At 36.7% G+C, this 27,198-nt stretch overlaps 1 protein-coding gene across 3 annotated transcripts; it reads left to right on the forward strand.

Annotated features, from left to right (window-relative positions):
- Positions 1 to 27,165, forward strand: LOC134539305 (PAX-interacting protein 1-like). 3 transcript variants are annotated; one of them, XM_063381223.1, is made up of 15 exons: positions 1 to 173; positions 1,331 to 1,515; positions 4,162 to 4,339; positions 6,488 to 6,632; positions 7,019 to 7,170; positions 7,484 to 7,901; positions 9,599 to 9,780; positions 11,930 to 12,039; positions 14,581 to 14,727; positions 18,544 to 18,722; positions 20,366 to 20,568; positions 21,175 to 21,343; positions 22,719 to 22,816; positions 25,504 to 25,708; positions 26,933 to 27,165. In XM_063381223.1, the coding sequence occupies exons 1-15, from the start codon at positions 126 to 128 to the stop codon at positions 26,992 to 26,994; spliced, it is 2,481 nt and encodes an 826-aa protein (XP_063237293.1). In that variant the 5' UTR covers positions 1 to 125; the 3' UTR covers positions 26,995 to 27,165. The 3 variants fall into 3 exon arrangements, 1 of the variants encoding a protein (XP_063237293.1); XR_010076286.1 differs by lacking the exon at positions 26,933 to 27,165 and having other exon boundaries at positions 22,719 to 24,352; positions 25,504 to 25,593; XR_010076285.1 differs by lacking the exon at positions 26,933 to 27,165 and having other exon boundaries at positions 22,719 to 24,673; positions 25,504 to 25,574.
- The last annotated feature ends 33 nt before the right edge of the window (positions 27,166 to 27,198 follow it).

The raw sequence follows: 27,198 nt of genomic DNA on the forward strand, positions 1-27,198 counted from the left end.
TTTTCCATTGCGCGGGAAAATGTTATATACTACCCCGGTTCCTAACCTTCATAATTTTTGTTAAATAATGTTGATGTGTTTACAAGGTTATGTTGTAGAAAATGATTTCTAAGTAAAAAAAAAAAATGTTTGAGGATGTAAAGTTTTTTATATCTGGTGAAGTACCGGACTCGGTAAGTTGTTGGTTTACATATTGTAAATTGGATAAGTAGATAAGTAGATAAGTAGATTTGTAGGTTTCTTCGTATATAATTCGTATAATTTTTTTATTGTTTTTAAACATTGTGAATCACAAGATCAGCAAATCTAACATTCACAACATTCCATTCGGATGCTGCATTAGGTATAAATATTCAAATTGTTTACATCGTGAGAATGTTCGTTTAGTTTATTGTAAAATAATTGTAATGTTTGCTAAGGAATTTCAACGTAGTGTAACAACCAGTTCAAAAGTCCATTTCGAGGCCCTAAGGCCGGGTTTATAGAAAACGCAAGAACGCAAGAACGCAGGACGCGACAACCGCAAGAAATTTACAGTCGTTTATAAAAAACGCAAGGAAGCCGGCCATCGCCAACGTCAAAAATAAAATTTCAGGAATAAGTCATGATTATTTTTAAAATTTTTGTTGTACTTATCGTTCAGGCAGGGAAAATTTTGGATAAGCTGAACAAGAAATTCATCAGCTTCCTCCATTGTGCTGTATTCACTAGAAGAATGCCTGCCCAAAACATAAATAAAGAAACACAAGCGTAACGATTACAATCGCAGAGCCTTCTATATGCATTACATGACAGTTTCAGTTTCCACATACTAAAGCAACCAGTATAGAAGGCTGAAACGCATGGAGAAAACGCAAGAAGTAGAAAGTTGAACAACTTCTGCGTTGCGTTATTGCGTGTCTTGCGTTTTTTATAAACGTGCTGGTAGAAGAGTTAAGGTTGGACTTTTACCGTAGTTGCGTTTCTTGCGTTTCTGCGTTCTTGCGTTTTCTATAAACCCGGCCTAACAGTTCGGAAGTTCTCCAAAGTTTACTGAAGTTCACAGTTTGCACACTTTATTAGTGGATAAAAACGTGCATTTTGTTGTATAATTCTATGCCAGATATGGGAAAGGTAGCACCTGGAGATTCTATATTTATTAAAAAAAATAACAAAACATGTAAGTTTTTAAAAATAAATTAATCAAGGAAGTTTGAAATTTTGGTCAGGGAAAGGTAAGGGAAATGTAATAACAATTTGTGTTGTCGGCTGTGGTTTCATCCGCTGGAAGCCGAGGAGTAAGTATGTTCATTGGTTTGCAGGGTTTTCCCGACAAAGTTGTCCTTTCCAGGTGCGCCAAACACTGCTCGAGGGCGGGGGCCTGGAGGTGAGGTACTTCTCCGACTACGTGTCGCACTGCATCGTGGGCCAGGGCGCGGCGGAATGCGACGTCACGGAGGCCAGGGAACTGTACGAGGTGCCGGCGGTGAGGGGGGACTGGGTCCTGCTGTCAGCCGATTGTGGCAGGCTTCTTCCGTATCCTTCCGCAGCGCGTCTCGACCTTGGGCTGCTGTTGGTGCGGTCTTTCGCCAGATGCGCGCCATAGGGTGCAAAAGTTTCAGACACAACTTTGTAATGTAATGAACATTTGTTTAATGTTTTGGAATTTGGAATGAGGATTGTAGAAATACATTTTTTTTGGCGTATTTCATCGGAAGCATCATCTGATCATTTCTTTTTTTTTTTAAATTTTATTATTTGTAAGGAGATGTAATTGAATGATGCCATCTTGGTTTCAGACATGTTATTTAGCTATATCATTTAATTTTAAGAAATTTTGCTCTTTTTAACATTGCACATATCATGGAATGCCTTGTTAATAGTGGTATGTTGTACTACCCTTGCTTTACCGTCTCGAGATTTATCAAAGGGTCAAGCAGAAGGCAGTAACGTAAAAAAAGACTAGTATTAAGATGGTTAGTTGTAATGCACTAAGCAACAGGTCACAAATAAACAACGTTAACATTAACATTTACAACGGGCTTAAAATGTTGTTCAGCAAAACAATAAATATTTATGACCAAAGTCTCAACAGAAGTTTCCTCTCGCAACTTTAATTCAATGCTTTAAGGGAGATATAGCAAGGTTTCTATCCTGCAGGGCTGAAACAGACGCCTCTTACACACATATCGTACAGGATTACAATGGCTGTATCTGAATACATAGGGATGGGTCCATAGCACACCCATCCCTACATCCCTTAGCGCATGCAGTCACAATGTAAAAGGACGCATTTCTAAGGGATGGATGGTATCAGAATACTTCAACTGTTAATACCACCTGTTGATAGTTGGTTATATATATATATATAAACCCTAATGCAGCTACTAATTTCACATCCACTTCGGGACACACCCTTATTATACTCCCCTCTGCAATGCTGCAGTGGAGTGGAGAAAATGAAAGTTCTGAAATATAGAGAAAGTAATTTGGCAATAATTCAGTAAATCATCAGGTTTGCAATCCCTCGCCTGTAATCACGAGCCAGCCAAACGACGGGCACTAACACAGTGGTTTTCACTCTTGTGGAATCCCCCTTTTTTTTTTTTATGTTTTACATCTTAGCTCTCGGTACACAGCATTTGTGAGGAGTAATTTTGTGAATGGAATGGAAGTCGTATGGAACGGAAATGTGTAACCACGGTGTTGCCATCTGTGGCATATGGTGCAAAAAAAAAATTCACAAAGACAAAGTGAAACTTTAATAGTATTAACTGTTTATGGTTTTTAACAAGACAGCCAGAGTATTTTAATAAAAATCATCTATTTTTTGGCTTTTATCGAATCCATTTCTTTATATAGTTCAAAATTTTGCTCTGCAAATAGAATGATTCAATACCTACTCAACATGGCTGCTTCGGCAGAAAATTCTAGCGACAGGTGCGGAAACTACATGTGATTTGCATCAAGAAGTGTAGTTATCTCGCCCTGCAATATTTTAAAGAATTGTATGTTAAATTTTGTGTCAAGAGTTTGGTATTAAAAGTGTATTTGCAACATGAGAACACATAAATTTGCTCATTACCGAGGTTAGATATTACACATCTATGATGAGTGCTGAAAGACTTGATCACATTTTCAAATTATTAGGTATCATTTAGCCTACATGTCTAAAATTAAAAAAAAAGCAGCATCCTAAACAACTTGCATCCTTGCGCCATTCCTGTAAAACTACACAAAGAATAAAAAACTTCACGTTGAACTGAGCAAGGTGATCCAAGGACAAAATGCTAGACTCGTGTTCCAGAGGAGCTTGGTTCAAGTCCCGTTCCTTGATTTCCATTTTCCATGGTTCCTCGAAATTGCTCCAAGTAAATGCTGCAATGGTTCGACACCAAAGGATGTGACCGATTCCTTCCATAAATTTCCTGCAGTGTATTTGTTGTACGTGTGTCTAATAATGTTGATGAGACCTTCAAGGGCCCCGCCTACCCGGGCACACATAACGGTGTGCAGAGCTTCAGCAGTAACCACTAATTTTGAAAACTGCTCAACATATCAGAGCAGTGTCTGTCCGTGAAAAGCATTTAAGAATACGCTGAGGTTTCACGAGTAGTTCTGTTTCCGTATTCCGTTTTCAAACTGTATTTTTAGAAGAGTGAAAATGGCTAAAACGTATGTTTACCGAATAATTTTCGGGCATGAAACATGTGGTACAGATTCTCAAAAGCACTTGAGGAACCTGCGTTACACCTTTTTCTCCGCCATCTAACATTGGGGCTACTGCTCAGATCTTGTAGTTAGATCTCGTAGTTGCCCCATGCCTGTCACAGCCTTGAGCTGAGAGACGATACTGCGCTAGAGGCATCACCGATACACACACACACCTGTGACTATGCGGGCCCCTTCAGTCCTTTTAACTCACTCATTGAGTCGAAGCAAAGTTGCAAGCTGATAATCTATACAGAGATTATAAAACACTTTTGCCAGTTGTTTCTGACTGGTGAGTCACTGAATGCTACTCTGCTGAGTTCGCTTAGAAAAACAGTGAAAATTGCTGATGAAAATAAATAAAATCAATCCTGCCGAGGCGTATGCTTTTAAGATATTACAGGTCCAAGTGAAGTACTTTTGCACAGGCTGCACCAGCTGTAGAGTTGATATCCTTAGCAAGTGGCGTAGCACTGCCGGGTTCCTGGTCGGGGACGACCGTGTGTTCTCCGGCGTGGTGGCGTGCCTGTCGGGCGTCGGCTGGCGCGACAGGAGGCGGCTGTGGGCGATGGTGGCCTACCACGGGGGCAGGCTGGACCCGGCGCTGCGCAGCTCGTGCACGCACCTGATAGCCGCGCAGCCCAGCGGGGTAGGTGCGGCCGGACTAGCCGCCATGCTCAAGTGATTGCAACATGCCTATCCACGGCAAGGATGCCTTAGTTTATAGGCACAAAACAAATGTACAAATCACCACAAAACCATATCACAATACTACTCGAGAAGAAAAAAGCACACAGGTAGAAAGACATGTCAGAACAAAAGTACACAGAATCATGCAACACTAAAAACAAAACAGGACAATACATTAATCGATCTTGGATTTTATATATTGATCTAGGGTAAAGAATTAAGGTGAATTACTATTTTCTCTGCATTTAATTTCTTATTCAGTCAAGGGAATTGAACTGTTTTATTTATTCAAGTTTTTTAACGGTACTATACAATATAGTACTATGTACAATTGGTTTTGTTTGAAGAAAATATCAGGGATTGATAACTACGGTACTGTTCAAAGATGGAATTTTAATTTTTTGTTTTCTACACAATAACTACAATTAAGTAGTAGTTATGCATGTTGTTTTATTGCAGTGGTGTATACATTCTGGAGAGCTAAGGGGAAAATTTGCTTGAGTCTGTCGACACCCAGACTGTGAAAACATTGGTTTTTCAAATGGTGTTAGTGCAAAATTTTAATTGATTATAAAACTAGATAAAGAAAGTGGAGAGATAACTTGGTCAGCTATGGGGATGGTGGGAACTGAATTTTCTTCACGTGTCTCAAAAAATTGCAAAGTAGGTAAATTAATTTAAAATTAATTTGTTCAAAGAATGTCAGGAAAAACTCAGGATTTATTACAGCATTGTGTGGACACTGTATTGCTGTATTGGTTCCTCTGCATTTCTTGTTGTGATTTCATTGTGTTTAGTGGTCTTTTCGATATATTGAATACACAACGTTAGCTAGCTCTAATGCATAGTGTTAGTATTCTGGCACATTCACATTTTTTTTGCATACAGTCCTATTTAAACTACCCTCTTTTATTGCATAATCGTCACACCTATTTTTTAGGCAATCAAAATTGGGATAAAACATTTTCCCGCATAAACGTCGCATGTTTTTGGTCCCGCTATTAGATGCCGAGCGCTTTGTGTCGGTATCTTTTCCGTATGAAACAATGTATTTTAAAGTAGAAATCTAATATTTATTCGGACATTATCATTTACTTACGTATTTAATTAACGGAAATACGAAGTTGTCTGACGTGTAAATTTACTTTTAAAGACGATTTTAAACGTTATTTCCTTTTTTTGATCGTCTGCGTCGCCGCGGTGTACCGGTGTAGGTATCTTTTCCGTATAAAACAATGTATTTTTAAGTAGAAATCTAATATTTATTCGGACATTACCACTTATTTATTTAATGGAAATACAAAGTTGTCTGACGTGTAATTTTTCTTTTAATAATGTAGCCAGCGCATTATTCATGTTTGGTTATGTTACTTCCCGTCCGTATATAACGCGCGCACGTAGTCGAATATCGATATCTCGCCGATTCATGCAACGCGCGCTCTCTGTCAAGTGCCGAGTTAACTACATTTGATAGCCTGCACTCTTTAGTGGGAAGTGTGTACTTCGACGATAGTTACGTGTTAGTTCACGTCACAGATTCAAGTCGCATTCGGGTCACAGATTTTGTTTTTCTATTTAAAGTTGAAGAAAGACTTTTTGTTTAATGAATTATTAATATAAATTGTTTGGCGTGCTCTTGTTTACTCCACCTTTTTTTTAATTAAATGTACTTTCCATGAACGGCTTTTGTTTTTATGAATAACTTTACCTAACAAAAATTTTTTTTTCCCGCATATTTGTCGCACCCCTACTTTTCAAACTTGATTTTAGAATAAAATGTGCGACGATCATGCGAGAAAACACAGTATCTATATCTATGGTATAACAGTAATTGCAAACAAAATTGTATGTAAATTGTAAAGTAAGTGGTTTAATGTGTTAAACTTCGCAGATGGGATGAGTATTGGTTTAGTTAGGTTTTTTTAAGAATTTGTTTTTTTTTTGCATTTACTAATTTAAGAAAGCAAACATTATAAGCAGGAAATCACCATTCATGAAACGTTATGTACAGGAGATATGGGGAAAATGTTGGGACTTTAAGCGGGAACATTGTAACAGGGTTGTGCTGCAGGGTTAGCTGTTGGCTGACGGACTGTCGGGGGTACAGGCCAAGTACGAGCGCGCGGCGAAGTGCCCCGGCATCCAGGTGGTCTCCCCGGACTGGGTCCTGGACAGCTTGCGGGCCGGCAGGCGATGCGACGAGGGGGCCTACCACCCGAGGCTCTTGCTGCCAGCTCGACCCGAGTCGCCCGGTACGTTGCACAGCTTCCTTCTGAAGCTCGGCACACCGTAAGTGTGTTTAGTGTTTTATATAAAAAACACTTGGTTTAAACCATGGTTTAAAACGTGGTTTAAACCAGCTTACCCTGTAGTGATAGGTAAACTTGGGAGTCTACTACGAAACATTTTACAGTTATTACTGATATCCAGTATTTAAGTGAACAAATTGGCAATAATTCAATACCTGGTCAACATATTTGGAATTCTGTAAAGTTCCTAGCCCATATTTCTCGGTGAAATCCTAATTTATATGTGTGTGTGTGTGTTTTTGGATCATTTTTAAAAAATTACTTAATGGAAATAATACACCATTTCCATAAATAGACTCATCCTCTTTCTTTTTGTGTGTTTGTTGCAGGCAATAGCATAACTAGATCATTTTCTGAAGCTACCAACGAATTTTGTCCGGACAGCGAAACCCGAGCAGTTCTGGAAAAGCTTAAAATGTGTTTTCCCTGGAACAAACCAGAGAGTCCGTCACTTCTTGACGGCGTGTGTCCTTTGCCTCAGGTAAGATTCCATTGCTTGACCAACTCAAGCTGGAAATAGCTGTAATTATCAGATATGTCACATTCAATTTAAGTGGTTGCCTAAATCATACCTGAAAGTTTATAACAGTCATTGAATCAGGCCTGTAAATAGAAGTCATACAGTGTGAAAGTTTAACATAAATACGTATAATTTCTTTGTGTGTTCAATTGACAGTAAATAAAATTTTTTTTGGTATAAATGTGGTCACGACACTTAGAGGCAGCGATATAGAGAAATTTTGATAGTTCCAAGTTTGTGTTTAATAATTTATTTTTATTTTTTTGACTTTCAGGCAGAGCAGGCTCAGGACACTGTGACTAGTCCGTTAGCCTCACCGCTGCCGAGGAGGTGCGAGACTCAGGTCAGACTGACGTGCGGCTTGGCCGCCCCGAACGCCCGCTCCCCGCCGGCTCCCGGGAGAGACGGGGCGAGGGCAGTCGAGTGCACCGTGTCGGACGCCCTCTGCAGGCTGTGCAACCCGGCGGACGGGCGCGAGGCGGCCGCGGGCGGGCGGGGGCGGGAGGGGCAGGCGGCCGAGGGGAGCGTCCCCTTCGTGTCCCTGCTGGTGCGTCGTGTGCCGGGTGTCAGGACACAGCCGTCCACCCCCGATGGGGTCTCGGGCGGTCGGTTGCGGCAGACCGCGTCCATCGCAGCGCGGAGGCTGGCCGCCTTCAACAAGGACGCCAGGTCTGCGGACGGACAGGTTTCGTGTATGTGAACACCTTTCAGGGCGTCAGTATCCCTTGGTTGACATCACTGCGGTCAAGGGGGAGGAGGCACATATATAGATATATATATATATTTCAAATTAGTACTAAGGAAAGTCATTTAATAAGTCATGAAATATAGTTAACTTATTGTGATAGCCCTTCAACTCTTTTTTTTTTATACCGCAACATAATCTCCACCAATATTAATGCATTCATCGTCTTTATGTCAGTACCCGTTACTACCAGTTGCTTAACATTCTTTGCTGTCTCAGCCACCTTTAAGACACACTGCTAGTCTCTCGTGCAATAATCGAGCACCATCACCATTTTGAAACTGAATGACGTGTGCATGCCAATGATACCTAGTCAACATGAAATGAATACCGTAAAGTTGCCATCTGTTAACATTTTTGGAAAGTACTTGCGCTACTTAAGGTTAAATAATATCAATTTGTGGCTTACTTCATGAGTTTTCCTTGTATATCAAATTTAGATATCCAGAATATAACCAGCCATGGTTTATGAGATTATAAAAATTAATTTATACGTAGCGATGATGCGTGAAATTCGTCAGTCTGAATGGCCGTCTCACTAGTTGAAAAAAAAAAGAGCATTCATAGTGCCTGGGACAAAAAATTTTCTGCAGACCAGTTGATAATTATCTTGCAAATCTCTGCAATAGCGATCAGACCCCTTTTATGTAAACCCATTTCAGATTTCGAAATGTTCCTTGCCATGTGAGGTGCTAGTTCTGAGTCTGTTTAAGGGCCTTTCCAGTTACTTTTCAGTGCACAGTATTTTAAGTGGAACTACAAATTTTTTTTTTGAATGCTCAAGTGTGGGACTCACTCACCTTAGTGTGTTGGCCATTTGCAGATGTGCCTACCTGTTGTGAATTCCCATCGGGTAGTGCTGGCCTGCTCTTGGTACTGACAGAGGGGAGTGTCCTCATAATTGCAGTAACCATTTTTTTTATTTGTCCTTGTCGGTATGTGTCTTGCCCACCGCTAAAGTCCTCAGATGTTCACATGTGACAAAAGAATTAATAAATAAAAAAATATGTAAATAAAGCAAAGCATGCCTCTCTTCCTAGGAATGTTGGAAAAGAAAGGGGATATATCCAAATATCTTCTTCTCTGGCTAAATTTTGTACACTGTGTGCATTCCTGTTTGTGAATGCAGCTCATGTTGATAATGGAATGTAATTTTTATCTAATACACATTAAATTTTCTTTGTATCCAATATTTTTATTTGATTGGTAAAAGACTGGTAAATTAGTGTTGTATATCTCTGAAGTTCAGATGTAGAACTCTCATGGAGATTTAATAAGGATTGGCCAGGTAAATCCTCAAATACCATCAAGTATTCAAGGAAAAATATTTGAGGTAGGGAACTTAAGGAATGTAGGCACTAGTACCTCTTTAGAAGCTGTCAAATATTTGAATGTTTTTCAAAACTTAAATTTCTATGATTTTGCTTATTTATATTGTTATTCCTGACACTTATGATCTATACTTGGATACAACTAGTTCTTTTAAGAATGAAATTCAATATTTGTATATTTAAAAAAAATTTAAGAAACTTAAGACAATATTCAAATTTTAGAATAATTGGTTTTCAGCCATGTATGTGCTGTAAGAAAAGCAGAAACTGTACTTGCTCTGTTAGGTATATTCTGTGTTGGCCTTGCTTTCAGTACCGCCGCAGCGGTGCCTGTATGGAAGCGTTTTCTGCATACTTGGATACGAGGAAGTGTCTTCCAAGGGTCCGTGCTTGAAGTACATCATCGGCAAGTACGGCGGGGCGGTGGAGAGCTCGTACGGACCTTCTGTCACCCACGTCCTGTGTGCCTCCCTCGACGATCCCACTGCGCAACAGGTAGCTCGTCGTTCCTGCGACCGGATCGCTTGTCTGGTGTGCTGCCACCGCTGTTTGTTGTGTGGCTTATAGGACTTAACCTTCAATTGTTCTTTAAATTCAAGTACAGTGAAAGGGTTTTTAAGGGGCCCACCTAGTTAGGAGTGTGTTTGAGTTGGTGGGGTGGCTCACTGGTGCTTCTAACATGGTGTCGCCTCTAAGCACAAGGCTCTGAACTGGCTTGCAGTCATCTCTTCGTGCATAGGAAAACTATGAGATTTGAACAATAACCATAGCATTATGTGGAGGAGAAGTGACGATAAATGCTTTTCGTAAACATACGCCACTTCAGCAGTTTTCAAACTGCGTGGTTTCTTCTGAAGCTCTGTACACCATATGTGTAGCACACTTGGGACCATGGTCATTCCTTGGCTGATACCGATACCAAAATAATTACATCAGTATTTCACAAATGAAAACTGACAGTAATGAGAAAATGTGAGCAAACTAAAAATGTCGGCAGTGCAGTGATACGACCTTGTGGTCAACTGCCGTAGTCCACTTAAAAAAGATCCGAATGCAAGTCGCCCAGTTGGTGCCGGATTAAAGAATGTACTGAACCATAGAATTTTGGATTAAAGACCTTCTAATTGTAGATATTTTTAGAATTCCCATGTTGTTAGAATTTCAATGTAATCAGTTGTAGCCTGATCCATTAACATAAAATGTGGTAACTATTGAACAAAAATTTACCAACAAAAAGTACTTTTTCTTACTAGGCTCTTGCAAGTGTACGAATCATGTTAAATAGTACTTACATTTACCAACATGATCTCTCATCCTTCTTTACTGAAAAAAAGAAGTGCATGTCTGCCAAAATTAGTGATGTCCCACATTGAAGGCCACTGGGTAATCCTCCAAATATTCAAATACCACCAAATCCTTAGTATTCAAAGGATTAAACATTTGAGGGGGGGGAAAAAAAGAGAAGAAAAATATTTGAGGAAATAAAGTAATTTAAAAAAATTCTACACTGATAACCTCTTGACTTTACTAGGTCAGTTTTTTTCCTTCATACCTATCCTGTTACCACTTCCCCAAGATATTGCAATTTTAACATGTAATTTTACAAAGAAAATTGCAAAATGTACTGAATCTAGAAACTTTGTTTGTGAAACAACTATTTAATGGTAAACTTTCCAAACATCCTAGTTAATATTTTTCATTTATTGTACATTATTTTATTTTCAACACAGATATCTAGATTCAGATTCGAGGGATTATGTAAGGAACTCTCTGGAATTCAAATTCAGGATTCAGATCCGAGAAAATTGGGATTCAACTATCACTAGTTTACAGCAATTCAGTTTTAATACTAAAGCAAATCAAAATATATTTTGTTTGTAAGTATGTGTCACTTGTCGACTGCAGTGAATGGTGTAACAGTTGACTGGAAAATAATAGGAAGTCTGGGTGTGTTTGGCTTCAAGATAGCTGTAGGAATTGAAGGTAAGACATTTATGCAAAAGAGAAAAGTTGAAGATTTATGTTTTGGAAAGATCTTTCAAGAAATGATAAGATTATTGTTTTCTGCTGTCTCGGTTTAATTAATTAATTAATTAACATTCTGCATTGCAGCTACCTGCGGTTAAGGCCACAGTACAGTACAGCAAGTACCACCAATTATCGTTATCATGCACCAGACTTGTTGCTCTGTCCTGAAACTATGTAGTAGGTACTATATCAAAATTACAAGTCGTGTGTTGTACCTCAAACAGTTTGGCCATTATTTATTGCTAGAGACTAGAGACAAAAATTTATGGTTTTAAGATTTCATTTCATCATTTCAATTTTTATTATCATAAAAATTTTATGAATTTATGTTATTAATAATGTTTGTAGGTTATGTAATAAATTCATAAGTCCATACAAGTATTATTTTGAAACTAATTCAGGCTTAGTATTTTTATAGTACAGTACGTACAGTAAATTGATTTATTTAACAATGCACCTACCATAAATGTAAGACTTCCTGCAGTGTTAAACTATGTACTTTTAATGTAAAACCAACCAGATTATAAAGCTTATAGTTTCAGGGATGTTCAAAGGTTTGGAAAAAAATCTGTTGAATCAGAGACTAGGGTCTTTCATGTTCAATGTAATTTCCCAGGCTGCTAAAGATGGTAAGCGCTGTATCACTGCTTACTGGCTGAACGATGTTTTGCAGAAGAAGAAAATACTACCACCGTGGCAAGCCATACATCTTCCTGTCACATTCAGGTAAGTTCTTTGATATAGAGTCTCTGCGTAGTTTAGATTCTGTATTGATAGGAACCAGATTATTTGGTGAAATGAAATGCAATAAAACTGAAATTACACCGAAAGCATGTCAAAACACAGTGTAACACTGAAATGCTAGTTAATGCACCATATAGCACCAGAATGCAAGTTATGCATATCATGGAATTAAGTAGCATTTAACTAAAACTTCATTCAAATCATAAAATAAGTAATCTTTTTATGTTTGAAATTCAAGGAATGTCATTTACAGAAAAAGAATTGTACCAAAATGCATGTATCTCTTATTGAATCAATTTTTAACCACAAATGCTTACTAATTAATTTTTATTCTTAATGTTCTTTATCATCTGATTGCATGGTGCCAATCGATAAGTTGCTCTCTTACTTATCTATTAATTAATTAGTATGTCATCAGCAGGCGTAAGTGAAGGATTTACACATAAACATCAATATTTTTATACGCTCAATAAAATAAGGTATTGAGAATTTGGGGAATCAGTTTTCACATCTGTAAGAAGCCGAAAAATTATTTTTGGTATGATGCGGCCCCTCAACAGGGGGACAGCTCTGACGTCCCAACCGATGTCTGTTTCCAGTTTCTGTCGGAATGTGCAAGTGTGCAGCACCCAGCATATAGTGTATTTGGTGATTGTTTTCTTATAGCTATCTAGGTAGGTTTAATATTATCTTAAATGTTGTATGTCCTGTAATTTCTGTGTTTTTTGTCTCTGTCCTGGTCACTGCAAGAATGTGGTATGTTTTGTTCATAATTAATTTGTATTCATGTTTCTTGTATTGTGCATAGCATAGGCATTTAAAGTATTTTGACTGTGCTAAAATGTGCTAAAATAAATATTAATTAATCATTATTTTTGGTGAGGTTAAACATACAGTTTCAGGTATTTTCCTTATTATTTTATTGTTCTACGCTTTTATTCTGGTGCGTTAAAACACGTGTTGCTTTTGGGCAAAACTCAAAGTTCTAGAAGGTTTAAAAAGAAAGGAAGACAGCAATGGGACACACTGGTGCTCTGAAGTATTTTTTTTTTTTCATCTCAGAAATACGTCGGCTGGAAAACCCCTTACGTAGGTGTATGACCGAGCAGCAACAGCCCAAAAGGTTCGCTGGGCGCTCTTCAGCCACCCAATCAGAACGAACCGTGAGGTGGTGTGATGTGAATTTTTCAGACCTCTCGGAGAACAGTTCTCAGCAACACACCTTCCCTACATGGTCATGTGTGTGGTTCTGTGTTGTGATTGGCCAGGGTGACCATGGGGCTTACACTCTTTGTTTCGAACTTTGTAAAGGAAGAAGGTGTTGTGCAAGCTAGTTGTCGCTCGTTTGTCGTCGCGTGCGGTTGCTTCTTCGGCAATTCGCGAACATATCGTGAGAACTCCGTGAAGGGACAGTCTAGCGTCTGCTGGTCAGGGCCAGGCTGAGTTTCAAAATTTTGTTATTTTTTTTTTGTGGTATTTTTGGACCATATTTAATTAGTAATTTGACCCCAGGCTTAGGCATAGGTCCAGGGTGACTGTCTTCATCTCCCCAGGATGATTCAGCGGAATGATGTACCTAGTTAAGTAATCTTAACTAAGAGACTTAATTTTTTTTATATTGAGCGACATGAATTATCAACTGGAACTGTGATTGGTATTTTGGAATATATTGAAAAATTGCTTTGTCAGAAAGTAACCAGACAAGTTTAAGAAATCTCTTACTTTGTAAAAACTTTTCCAAGTAACAAATTTTGATCAGAAGACTCAACTGTGTTGTGTACCGTGTGTAAATTTTGAATTATTAATTTTTTTTAAGTAATATACAAAGGACGTTTGAAAACCATTTTTATTTTTCAAATTAAAAACTTCCCGAGTAACTAATTTTGATGAAAAATCGTAACTTCAAAATACCTAATCATAAAGGTATTGCAAATAAACACCATAAAGTTTTAAAGTGTCTTGTTCTTTTTCTGGGTTGGTTAGCCAGGCCAACCTGGAATATAACGGCTTTTCTTACATGTGTTGGCCAATTGCGGATGTGCCCACCTATTGTGAAGCTTTCCTTTAAGTGGTGCTTACTGACGGTGTGTAGGTGTCCACATATTTGCAGTGACCATGTTTGTCTTTGGATGTATATGTCGTGCCCACCGAAAAAGTCTTTGACTTTTGATGGGCATGTTTTTTTGTTACAATTATAAAAAAATAATAAAAAAATACCAGTTTCAGTTTATTTTTATTGGTCGTAGTGAATATGCCCTGAGTGAAATGAAATGCTTTTAAATGGACTAAAAAATATTCTCTTTTTCATGAATAAACACTGTGTTCGAAAAATTAAACCAAATACGCCAAAATAATTAGTTTTTAAAGGAAATAAACAAAATGATGCAATCTTTTCTAATCATTGGAGTGACATGCTATTTTTTTTTTTTTTTTTCAGTTGAAGATTTCTTGCTTTAAAAAAATTTGCACGTTATCTGTAAATCTCATGAATTTGTAGTTGATCATTGTGATTTTTTTTTCTAGCAAGGAAAAGCCATGCAAAGATCTTAGGATTTCTCTTTCCCAGTTTGAGAATGAAGAACGCATTCGGGTCCAGTTAATGGTTGAAAAAATTGGAGCAACTTTTACACAATCATTCAGTAAAGAGAATGACTTGTTAGTGTGCAAGAGGTTAGTACTTAAAATTATTTGCACGGGGGGGGGGGGGGGGGGAGGGGGGGGGGAATTACCTTTCAAAGAACTTTGAAGAAAAAAAAATTACTTTTTAAGATGTGGGAATCTAAATATAAAGTGTCAAGACCAAGAGTGTTAGACAAATAAGGATATTGCTCTGCTATGCTGTAGAAGGAAAATATATGTATGTAGTCACAACAAATTTGTACTTGTACAAAACTTTTTAACTACTGTAAAATCCTGTTAATAAGTTTCGTAAGGCACTTAAAAATTTATACTTATTAACAGGATAAGCTTATTAAAAGGGTAAAATTATATGTAAGTTCAGGTCAATTGCTATTTTTTTTAACTAAGTACAGTACACTCCCTATTTAACGCGGTTGTCGGGGGACATAACTTTTACCCGCGTTGTTGCATAACCGCGATGTTTCGATGTGACCAAGGTCAAAAGGCATAAAACACCGCCTGTGTTCTAATAGGTCGGCAAGCACGCACAGTGCGGACTTTGCATCCGCAGTTTTCACTAAACGCGGGTGAAAAAATAAAAATAATAAATTTTAAAGATAAATATTAAATGTTGAATTTTATTTTTTATTTTTCCGCATGCCGCGCACAGTTTGTCGCACGGCCTACGAGCGCGCCACACGCCGCCATACACACGTGCGGCACACAAGCTGCTGCCAGTCTCGTGGTGTCAGCCACAGTATCTGCTTCGTCTAAGTGTCCGTAACAAAGTAAGTGCAGTGTGTGCGATTACACACGATTCTGTGGTCAAAGTCTTCTAAATAGAAAGGCCATAGTAATACTTCAAACCGAATATGAATCGCAAAGTACCGAGTTTGATTGACAAAATAAAAATTCTAGATTTACGTACTTACAGATAGCGTGTCTTTTGCAGAAGTATGCAGCAGATACGTGAAAAACGATTCTAGCATTCGTACAATATAAAATAAAGAATCGTCTATCGTGTAAAGTGGTTAAACTTTGTTATCCATGCTTACAGTAAATTATAAATGGTCACATGTGGGATACAAAAATTGCGCCAAAATAATTTTAGCGCAATCAGTGGCGCCGTATTAAAAAGTCTGTTAAACGTTGTCTTTACTTATTCCATCAAACGCTGTGTCGAGTTGCTGAGTGTGTGTGGCTCGGATCGGCAAGTGTTATATTCCCCAGCCTCTGGTTAAAGGTCGGGAGGCCGCTACACATAAACATTTCCGGGGCTTGTTTACTACCTCACGGCAAAAGTGGTACAGTATGGTTCACGTAAGTATTGAACCACTGGGAATTCCTCGGCAAAGATTAAAAATACGCTAGCTGATTTACTTTACTATTTAATGTTAAAACATTATACCAAAGTAAAAAGATGAACGTGTATAATACAACGAATAATATTACGTCTGTAGGTTCAAGTTGTAACAAAACATTTATATGTCTCCGCTTGTCAACACACGTGACCACGAGAAGTGTGCAGACGGAAATGAGTGAACTACTCAAGGTCACCATACTTCCCCCCTTTCGGCTTAATCGCCCCTCTCATCACTGGCGCTTATATTCCACTCCTCCCATCTACCCGGGTGTCTTGGTCGCATATTCTCGGCTCGCCTCTCCCCTCCCAGCGCTGGCCGTCAACCAAACCTATCCAAAATCAATCCCCAGCCGAGTCACGCTGGATAATGTCGCTGGACGGTGGGCTTTATCGGGTCCCCTTTCCGATGCTTTATTTGTGGGTTAAAAAAAAATGTTAAGAACTAGTGTTTCAGAAAATAACACTGGGCTGGATTGGACCATAATTTGAAAACACTACAAGATAGAGGAATAATGTACGGAGATATCTTGTTTAGAATTTCACTGCGGACATTTTCTACGCCTAGGATTTTTTCTTCCCGATGCTTAGTTTGTGAGTTACAAAGCAAAATTATCCTAATCGGCTGTCAACCATTTATTCCATTATTATTACAGTAGAAACTCGTTAATCCGTGACGATTTAAAAGTGCAGAAAAAAAAAGAGAAGTAAAAATTTGTCAGCGCTTAAAATTAACGTCAAACTCTGCAACGTTGTTTGTACCGACCCTTTGTGTCGTCCCCCTTTCAGCTGTCACATTTGTCACTCTTTAAACTTGAGGGGGATGTCTTGACTTCTGCTTCCCATCTCCCTTTGTTTGTTTCCACCCGCCAACGCACCAACGCACGGCAGGCGCCTGGCGAGTGACGTGTCTGGCTGGCATTCGGCTGGACGAAGTGGGATGAGTTGGGGGGGGGGGGGGGGGGGGGCTACCCAAAATTGATGTGTGCAAGTTCAGCACGATTTTATCTTTCTCTCTTCGGCTGTTGTAAATGACCGTGAACTAATGGCTAGGCAGTGCCGTATTTTTTTAAGCCCAGACTAATTCGAAGACGGTCCTTACCTTGAACGGATTATCCGGGTTTATTACTTTTTTTACAGGATTTTAACTATCCGGGCATCGGCGGGTCCCAATTAACACGAATAATGGAGAGTTTAATATTTTTTATCCATCTGCTGCCAAGGCGCAGTAAGCCTCGGTAGATGTTACGTCACATGACCTTGGCCTTAACCCAGCTGCACGCCGGTGTCTGAGAAGCTTGACAAGACCTTCCGGGCTTTTAATCGCTAGCCCGTGAAATTCGGTAATCCGTGATTATCTCGGTCCCGACCATCACGAATTAACGAGGTTCTACTGTGTTATTAGTATTATTATTAATTTCTGATTGGGGGACATGGTTTGACCCGCGATATACCCGATTCCGCGATCTATCGGGGCGCGGTATACCGGGAGTTTACTGTACCAGGAAATTGTATTTTAATTGAGATTTTCCTAAGAGAGCTTACAGTATTTTTTTTTTTTACTTAATAGCTAATGCACATAGTATAGCAAAAAGTTTCATAAAAAAATTACATATTTATTTTTATATGGATGAGGGATCACTCTTTTATTATTTTCTCTCTGTACATTTACAATCTGATGAAATGATGTGTATTAAAATATTGGTTTTTGGTTGTGGTCCAAATGAGTACAAAGTTATCCTTGAATATATTCTTTATGTATGGCAAATTTAAATCAAAATTGGACAGTTTTTCGTTGTTTATGCTGAGTCCACAAGTTACAACATGAATTTCAATGATTTTATATAAATATATATATATTAATAGAATTGCTTCTAAACAAGAATATCCAGGTTTGATTCCTGACGTAAGTTGGTGGGTTTTCTCAGGTTACTCCCATTTCCCCCACCCATTCGTCAGTGCTCCAGTCTCATCCCCTCACCCCTGACCTTACTTCTAGACTGAGAAGGCATCCAATGTATGTCAACCTCAGATTTAAAACAACTTACACTATAAGGCATATCTGAAATTTTTTTTTAAAAAAAGGGGGGGGGGGGTTGGATATAAGTTAATCTTGATTGTAAGACAACTTAAAATAAAATAAAAACACTTGGATATAGAACGACTTCAATTTTAAGATCTAAAAGAAAAACATATATTAATAAAAAAAGTCACTCAATGTTTGAAATATTAAAAAATGTTTACTTCTATTTCAGGTCTTGTGAAAATTCTTAATTTTTAACATTTTTGTTTTAAATGATTTCCACCGTTAATAGCTATTATTTTTTAAATTTGTATTACATAAAAAATCATTGACTTTTTACAGTAATGAAAAAAAAATTAATTTAGAATTTCATTACCGAAGATACTTTAATAAAAAAAAATATCGTTGCTTGTCCAAAAACCCTATTTCTAGTAAACTGGCAAGAACCTTCATTTTCATTTTATTAGTTAATTTTTTTTCACAGGGCATCTGGCTACAAGTACACCAAAGCTTGCGATTGGGCCATCCCTGTGGTGAATGTTCGGTGGCTCAATGATGTGTACCTCAGCGATCCTCCGTGCGCTCTGGACCCCAGGCAGACAAAGTATCAGGATTTTGATGACAGCCATTCCCAGCAGCCACAGTTGGACAGCCGTCTGATGGGTAAGCATGTCTGTGTGGGATTTTGTTAGGGAAGTGAATGTCTCGTTTTCTTCTCGTTCTAACACTCACATTTTCATATTACTGGGGATAAGGTTATGTGGTAAGTTGCGATAAAACTCTGAATAACACCGCAAAGCTTGTCGATGCAACATATGTAACATCAAAATTCAAGTTATTACACCATTACAACCGAACTGTATCTAATAACATGAAATCAATAGGCAATTTGACGAAACTTAACTCCAATAAAAAAAAAAGATCTTTTACCATGGTAAATTCTTTGAACGTAATTTATTTAGCATCAACTTTGTACCAAAAAGTATGAACCACATGCCCATGGATTGTAAAAAAATTATATTGTTTGATCTTGCATCTCTTTTTTGCAACACGTTATGACATTAATTATGTCGGCACGTGTTTGTAAACAGAAACATTTGCTGATTTATTTTTTTATTTTTGTAATAAGTTCGGTTTTAAACCTGGTTATTAGGTACTAATTATTTTGTGTGTATGTATAATTGCATAATGTGTCAGTCAAAATGTGACTACTGTATTATGTTGAAATAAACATACAGTGAAACCCGGTTATAATGTTCCCGCGTATAATGTTTTCCCGCTTATAATGCCATATTTTTAAAGTCCCGACAATTTCCCCATAAGTGCAATGCATTTATTTCCCGTTTATAATATTTCACGAATTATGCTGTTCCTGCTTATAATGTTTGCTTTCTGAATCCATTATGTGGCGCAAACGGTTTTATAAATGTAACTATTCCAACCATTATTCAACCAATGAAATTAAATTAAATACTATCAACACATAATAATTACGTTTATGTTTACAGTCGTTATACCTAAATATAGATTGTTCAAATAGGTTTGTGTGCGAAAACAAAATGGAATTGCGCCAGAACACTGGCGTTTCCAGTGAGCACTGGCTAATTAACTAACCCTGTGCACTGTAGCATTCGATACAATATCGAATACAGTACCATACACTCAAGTTTGCAGTGTCGTGTCTATTGGCATCTTCACCTATGGAAACAATAACAAATAGTAAATATTTCCGTTGCTTATTAATCCTGTTTAATGACGCATGTACTTACGTGGTTTTACAATATTCAGTATTAAATTTCATACTAAGTGCTATAAACTAAAATTAAATTGTTTCACAAATATGATGTAGGTTTTTTTTTTGTGAATGTACGGAGTTTAACAAGTAAGTTAAAAATATAGGAATTAATATTGGGATATATTCCATTTAACATGAAATTAATTTACTTAGCTTAATGAGTCCATCAGTAAACATTTAAAATACTATCGAGTGCTAAATTAGTGTTTCCTGCTTATAATGTTTTTTCTTTTTCCCTCTTGAAAAACATTATACTAACAGGGTTCTACTGTATTAAGAAATATTTTAGTTTAATATTTTTTGTATAATACACTATTTTTATGAATAAAGACAATGAAAATAAAACCATGAACTCTTGTCACTTTCATTGATATTATTCGGGGGTATTTTCTGGAAAATTTATTAATCATGTTTCCATTTCCTGCTTCTAGACCTCACCATCACCATCACTATGCTAACTACAGACAGACAAACACTCTCTTTATTGGAGATTTTATTTATTTATTTACAGCTTCGTGGGAAGAAGGTGTGCAAACCGACAGACTTGCAGAGCGCAATACCTCTGTCAGCTCGGGAGCCAAGAGGCCACGCGAGGGAGAAGCTTGTTCGCAAGCGCAATCGAAGAAACTGAGAAGTGACGCAGACCCTCGCGTGCAGCACAAGAATTTGAAGGTCGTTTTCTCGTTGGCAAACGATAAGGAAAATCTTGAGCAGGTACCAGCATTTTTTTTATGTGTGTTTGATAATTTCTTCCAAAAGCTCCTGACAGTAATTCAGTTTAGGCCTGTGCAGATACTAGTTTATTGATGCGAAGTGCATATAAAATCAGATGGTTTAAAATGTTCACAAAGTCAAATCAAAATATTGCTCTCAGTGAAACTGTATTATACTTATTTTATTAAATAGAGGATTGAAGTAAAACAAAAATCATTGATTGTTTGTAATGTTTGAATTGAATAACCAATTGGCCTTATATATAACATAATTCAATAAAATTGTGAAATAATTATGTATAATATTATTATCGAGCATCCATAAAAGCAGGGTTTTTTTTTATTTAGGAACCAATTATTACCCCGGATAATTGGGATTCTACTGTATACTCTTAGCCTAATACATAAATAAAAAAATACCAAATTGCAATTAAACTATAATATAAAATTATAAATTTTTAGCTGATATAAGTAACGTAACTGAAGTGTAGGCTGTGCCTATAAACATATTACTAATATAAATATTAAGTATTTAAATTAATATGGTGTAGCATGGACACGTATTTTACCAAGTGTGCATATGCAACTGTTGTGTTTGTGATCGCAGAAGGTTCTGGAGCTGGGAGGAGACGTGGTGGCAGATATCAAGGACGCCACTCACTTGGTCATGGGAACTAAAAACTTGTCTACCAAGTTTTTTTGTGCTTTGTCTTTGGTGCAGTTTATTTTGTCAGACAAGTGGGTCGAAGACAGCTACGCTGCAAAGAGATTCGTAGGTGAGTGTTCCTGAAAAAAAATTTTACGCAAATTTTCAATCCTGTACACCACAGATAAGCCCCTATTTTATGAGTGCTCACAATTCCTAGGAATGAACTCATAATTTCACCTCGCTTGTAGCATAGCATAAATCCTGCCCCCCCCCCCCCCCCCCCCCCCACTGCTAATTACACTTTAACTGTGAATGTGTTATGTTGCTGATGGTTTGTTAAGGTTTCACAATTAATGAATTAATTTATACTCATGTTCTATTATGCATAGGCCTTTAAGGTATGTATTTATTTTGTTTGTGCTTATATTTATTATTAATTTTGGTTAGGTTTTTACACAGTTGAATGTAGTTTTTATTATTATTTTTTCTTGACTTTGATAAGTTAAAATTAATATGTGTATTAATTACATTTTTACAATTTTAAAGCATCTTCTGGTTAGTTAGGCTGTAACATTTTAGAAGCATAAAGAAAGACTGACAGGGGAGTCATGGGCGTGAGACACTGTCGCCAGTAAGTTATTTTTCACGCCTCAAGTTAGTGGGTTGTTGGGAAAACCCAGCACGTAGGCGCATGACACAGTTATAGACAAGAATTTTTGATTGGCGCATATTCAACAGCCGGTCAGGACGAACCATGTGGTGGTGTGATGTGACGTTTCAGAATTTCAGAGAAATTTCAGCACCACATTATTTCCTATATAGTATGAACCTGGTACTGTTTTGTGACTAGTCAGTTGACACACATTGTTGCCTCCCCTTTGTTTTCACCTTTGTAAGGGAAGGCAACTTCGTTCAACTATTTGTCGCTCGATCATCGTACCAGTAGGCCGCATCATCTGCAAATCGCCGATTTATTAATGGAAGTGTGATGGGATAATTTTAACTTCTGCTAGTCGGAGCCAGGCCAAGATATAACCTGAAAGTATAGTATTATTTAATCTCTCAGTTTACGAAATTATTTCAAAGATGGAGTACATGAAACATGCCATGAAAAAATTGTTCTAAAAAAATCGAGTCATATAATTTTGGTGTTAGAATATATTAATTTTCTGCAACATGATTATTAAGTCAAAAACGTGGTGCTGGTGTAAAAGCTTGCACTCTTATTGTAATTTTTCATATCTGTCATTGATAACATTGTTTATTCACTTTAAGTTTAGTGTTTTCCGAATATTATCACTCATACTCATACTGCATTAAAACAACATTTCACATTTCTTGTAGTTTTTACATTTTTACGAAAAGGGCATATCCCTACCTATCACCTCTATAACAAGTGCACAAAATATATGATTATTCAGTTTTATTATGTCTACAGTAATTTTACTGCAACTGTAATGTTTGTCTTTGCTAATTCCTGGTATTGTAATTGTTCTTTCCAGGTGAGAAACCATATATTTTGGATGTCAGTTGGAAAGGAGTGTCAAAACTCTCACTGTCGAGTCTACTGAAGAAGCCAAACCGTACCAAATTATTCAAAGTAAGTTGGACAGTGTATTAACAAGACACAGTGCATGCAATTATTCACACTTATCTACTTACATTCCTAAGGTAATAGCTGATAGCTCAAATAGTGTAGCAAAATAATCAAATTGATTCTTTAGGCATCAGTGATTCCTCCTCAAAAAATCATAATTGAAGTGTAAATATTCTGGCCAGACATTGATAGCAGTCAAAGCCAATAGAAACTCAGTAAGAACTTCAGAATCTAATTCTAATTAAAATATATAGTTTAAGGCTTAAGCTACATTAAAATACAGCAAAACCCCTTATTTGCACTTTTCATGGGGACAAAGTAAAAAAGTGTAAAAAGCGGGAAAGTGTAAATAAAGGGAAAAGCATAAAAAGGAGTACAGTTTACCTTATTTAGAATTTTTTTCCTTTTGTTTAATAGCACATACTACAATGCAGGTACAAACACACTAACAACAAATTTTACTTTAGTATTTAATCAATTATTAATTTACCACATTTGACAAAAATAAAAAAAGAATGAAAGCCAAAATGTTTTTCTGATTACTTCCTAAAAAATAAATTTGAAATTTTCTTCTGCTTGCTTTTTTGGCTGTTCAAGGAGATTATTTGCCTCTCCAAATTATAAATACAGTTGCAACCGGCAGGGTTTATAACAAATACGGGCTACATACACATTGCTCACAGTAAAAAAATTTTTAAGAAAAGGCCGCAAATTGATGAATATTTACCGTCAATAGCGCGCCAAACGCGGAGAAAGGTCATTGTACTCGGTCAGCTGCTGTAACGACGCGGCGGCGCATGCGCACTCTATGCTCCGCCCAGACTCATGACGCCATCAGCCGCCAACCAATAGATGCGAGCTTAGCGGAAAAAAATATAAGCTCCACCTCCCGTGTACCAATTTTATCCAGTTCTAATACCAGTTTATTGGTATACGCACCAGTTTTCTCGCTGCCGTGACATGTTCAAGTTTACGTTTATCATGATGTCTTGATACCAATAATTAATTATTTACGATCCCCAGAAATAAATGGTTAGTTTAAAAAATATGGCGTCAACTGTACAATACTTCCCAAATTATAAAAGACGTATAAAACAGTTACCAAGACACCGCTCATTTTATCTTGTGAAGTTTATGTCTCGTACCAGTATTTCGGCTAAGTTGTGACATAAATACAGTATCAGAACTTACAAGCAGCCATGTTTGTACATTCATGAGTTTACGTTTTTCCCTCGTGCATTTTAGATTGTCTCCTGCTATAATTACTCGTACTTTTACACGCCTAGGCTTAAATTATTACATGTTTAGAAATAAAAGCAACTTTTCATGTTATAAAATATGTATATTTTGCTATTTAAAATGTTCATTGCCTACTAGCTCCACGGTATTTTCTGGTTGTTTATGGTTGTTCGTGACGTAAATAGCGGGATTGATTCGATTTTTGAGACGTAATTCGCGGGAAAGTATTGTATTGGACTATATGGGAACCAAACGGGACCTGAAGAATATAGTGCAAATAACGGGAAAACGTAAATAACGGTAACGTAAATAAGGGGTTTCGCTGTAGTAACATAAACTTGCCATTACCATATTTTTTCAAAGCCAATCCAACACCTGGCCATACCTGTTCACAGAATATTCTGAAGGAAGAAAAATTTTTTTGTAGGTTACATCGTTGGGGGAAAATCTTAACTACCCAAGAAACTACATGCTAGATTAAACTACATGGATATTTTTTAATACCATACCAGGCTAGAGAGAGTTTGTGAACAATATTTGTGTTATTTGTTATTTCACTCTCTGTCAAATGTTTGTGTTATTTGAGGGAAAATTTTAGCCTCAGAATAAAGGCGATATGTAGTAAGTAAAGAAAAAAGATTTCATAACTGGTTTGCAAGTAGTAAAACCTTGTTACAAAGTTTCTCAAGTGACTTAAAAAAGTCTAGTATTAATGTATTATTAACAAGAGGATTTGTTATTCATTTTATATGAAGCTTCAGTTGTGATGCAAAGCTTCGCGTCTGATGTGAAGCTAGGTGTTTGTTGCAAAGCTTTAAAACATGTAAAATATTAATTTTAAAATATTTCATTAATTTTTTATTTTTGTTGTATATGATTTGCACGAATATAGTTGGTTACTTAAAAAAATATGTGGCACTTAAGGTTTGTTCATATGAATCCTCAGTATTAATATTACGCATATTTAGTTTATAATTTTTATTGAATTTTTATATATATATATATATAAATATATATATGTAAATTTATATATATATATATATATATATATATATATAAAAATTCAATAAAAATTATAAACTAAATATGCGTAATATTAATACTGAGGATTCATATGAACAAACCTTAAGTGCCACATATTTTTTTAAGTAACAAACTATATTCGTGCAAATCATATACAACAAAAATAAAAAATTAATGAAATATTTTAAAATTAATATATATATATAGGACCCAATTGTTTTATCACTTAATCAGTTAAAACATTACCCTGAGGTTAAAATATTATTTTTTAATGTCAATCCAGTATTTCATAAAATAAGTGTAATGCAGCTTTGCCAAGAACAATATTTGCAATTCAATTTGATTTAGCAAATATTTTAAGTTATTTTATTTGATATTGCTTTGCATCAAAAAAGCCTACTTAGTTGCATTTTTATTTTTTTTTTCAGGGGAAAACATTTTTTGTAACTCCCGGCACAACCCCCAAGAGCAGTACGCTGCGGGCAGTCATAGAAGCTGCGGGAGGAACAGTTGAAGATCAGTGGCGGACACTCGAAAGCCTCCGAGAGGCTAAGTTGGACTCGTCAAACTACTTTGTTGTTTGCGGGAGCAGCGACAGGCGTTCGATAAGCCATATATCTGACAATGGGTTTGGTGAGCATTTCAGTTTTTGAATGTACCTAGTCAATTTTTTTTTTCTTGTTCGCCATTTGTAGCCGTTTCCCCTTAGCTCACAAGTTTCGAGAGTGTCGTTGGCAACCCTGCTCATGTAGGAAGGAGGATTTTTCCAGCGATGGTTCGGTCGCAGCCTCCGGCATGCTGTGCATTTCAATAGTACTGAAACTACAGCCAAGTGGTTCAGAGCCATTCATACTAAGTGGTTCCGTCATCACACCTATCTGTGTAAAACCATTAGTGAAGTAAATTCAAAAACTTGAAGTGCCCGACGCTAGTTGTATTCTAGTGAGCCTTCAACAACACTATGTCAGAAAATTTAAGTGTACAGTGGAATAATTCATATAAGGCAGACTCTTTAGTCAAGGTGCTGCATTGGCATAAATTGTTCATTTAAATCGTCCAATATTTACTGTTTAAAAAAAAAAAAATAGAATGATGTACAGCAAAAATTTATCCTGTAATGATTAAAATACTCAAATACCACTACCAAAATTTCATCAAATTGAAATATGCTGATTGGGGTAGATAAATAAAGTGCTTGATTAATTAATTAATGGGTCCAATTCAAATTTTCTCAAATTTGAATTGAAAGAATACCTTGAATCTCTATTCATGTCTTGAGGGTCAAACATATAATTCTATACAAGAAATAAAATATGGAACTAATGTTTTAAAAATATTCAAACCTTTGAATGTTGATTTCACGAACTAAGTTTTCAGGATCAATAAATAACATAAATTTATTTACAATATTTTAGGGAACGGTTATATATTTACAATAAGTAGTTATGACATAAAATTCAAACGGACCCAATAAACTCGAGGGTTGTCAATATTTTTCTTCTCAAATATTTTTCCTTGAATATCAAACATTTTGTATACTAAAGATTCCATGGTATTTTAAGATCTCCATTCCTAGTTGAAATACTAATTAGGAAAGGTGGATGATTTGATTAATAAACTATAGCTATGATTCAGATACATACATAGTTTGGATCATGGGCAGCCATTCGGTTAGTTTTCCTATCCCCTAATATATCTTCTGGGATAAAATCTGAGGCCAAAATAAATTTGTGGCAGCAGTTTCCATATTTAAACTTTTATTTTTAAATCATGTTTGCATTGTGGGTGAAATAAAGATTTGTGTTGTTAATAAAAAAAATTGTTCATGTAGCTGAAATATTTTTTTTTATTTTCTAGTGGTATTGTGTCCAAGTGCTCTGATGATCGCCATCCTGAAGCAAGAAGTCCCGAAGGCTTGAAAGCAGCTAGTCGAGATCTATGTACACATTGTAGCTAACATATTGCCGTAAACACCATTGATTCATGTTTACCAAGTTTAAATATCTTGTTAAGCCATTGATACGATGCATGTTTTTTTAAATGTTTTTTAAGTACAGATTTGAAATAAAAAAAATTTCTCTTAACAATTTAAATTTTACTTTTACATGAACACCTGTATCTTA

The sequence above is a fragment of the Bacillus rossius genome, chromosome 15, assembly GCF_032445375.1.
Source record: "Bacillus rossius redtenbacheri isolate Brsri chromosome 15, Brsri_v3, whole genome shotgun sequence".
Classification (NCBI taxonomy): Eukaryota; Metazoa; Arthropoda; class Insecta; order Phasmatodea; family Bacillidae; genus Bacillus; species Bacillus rossius.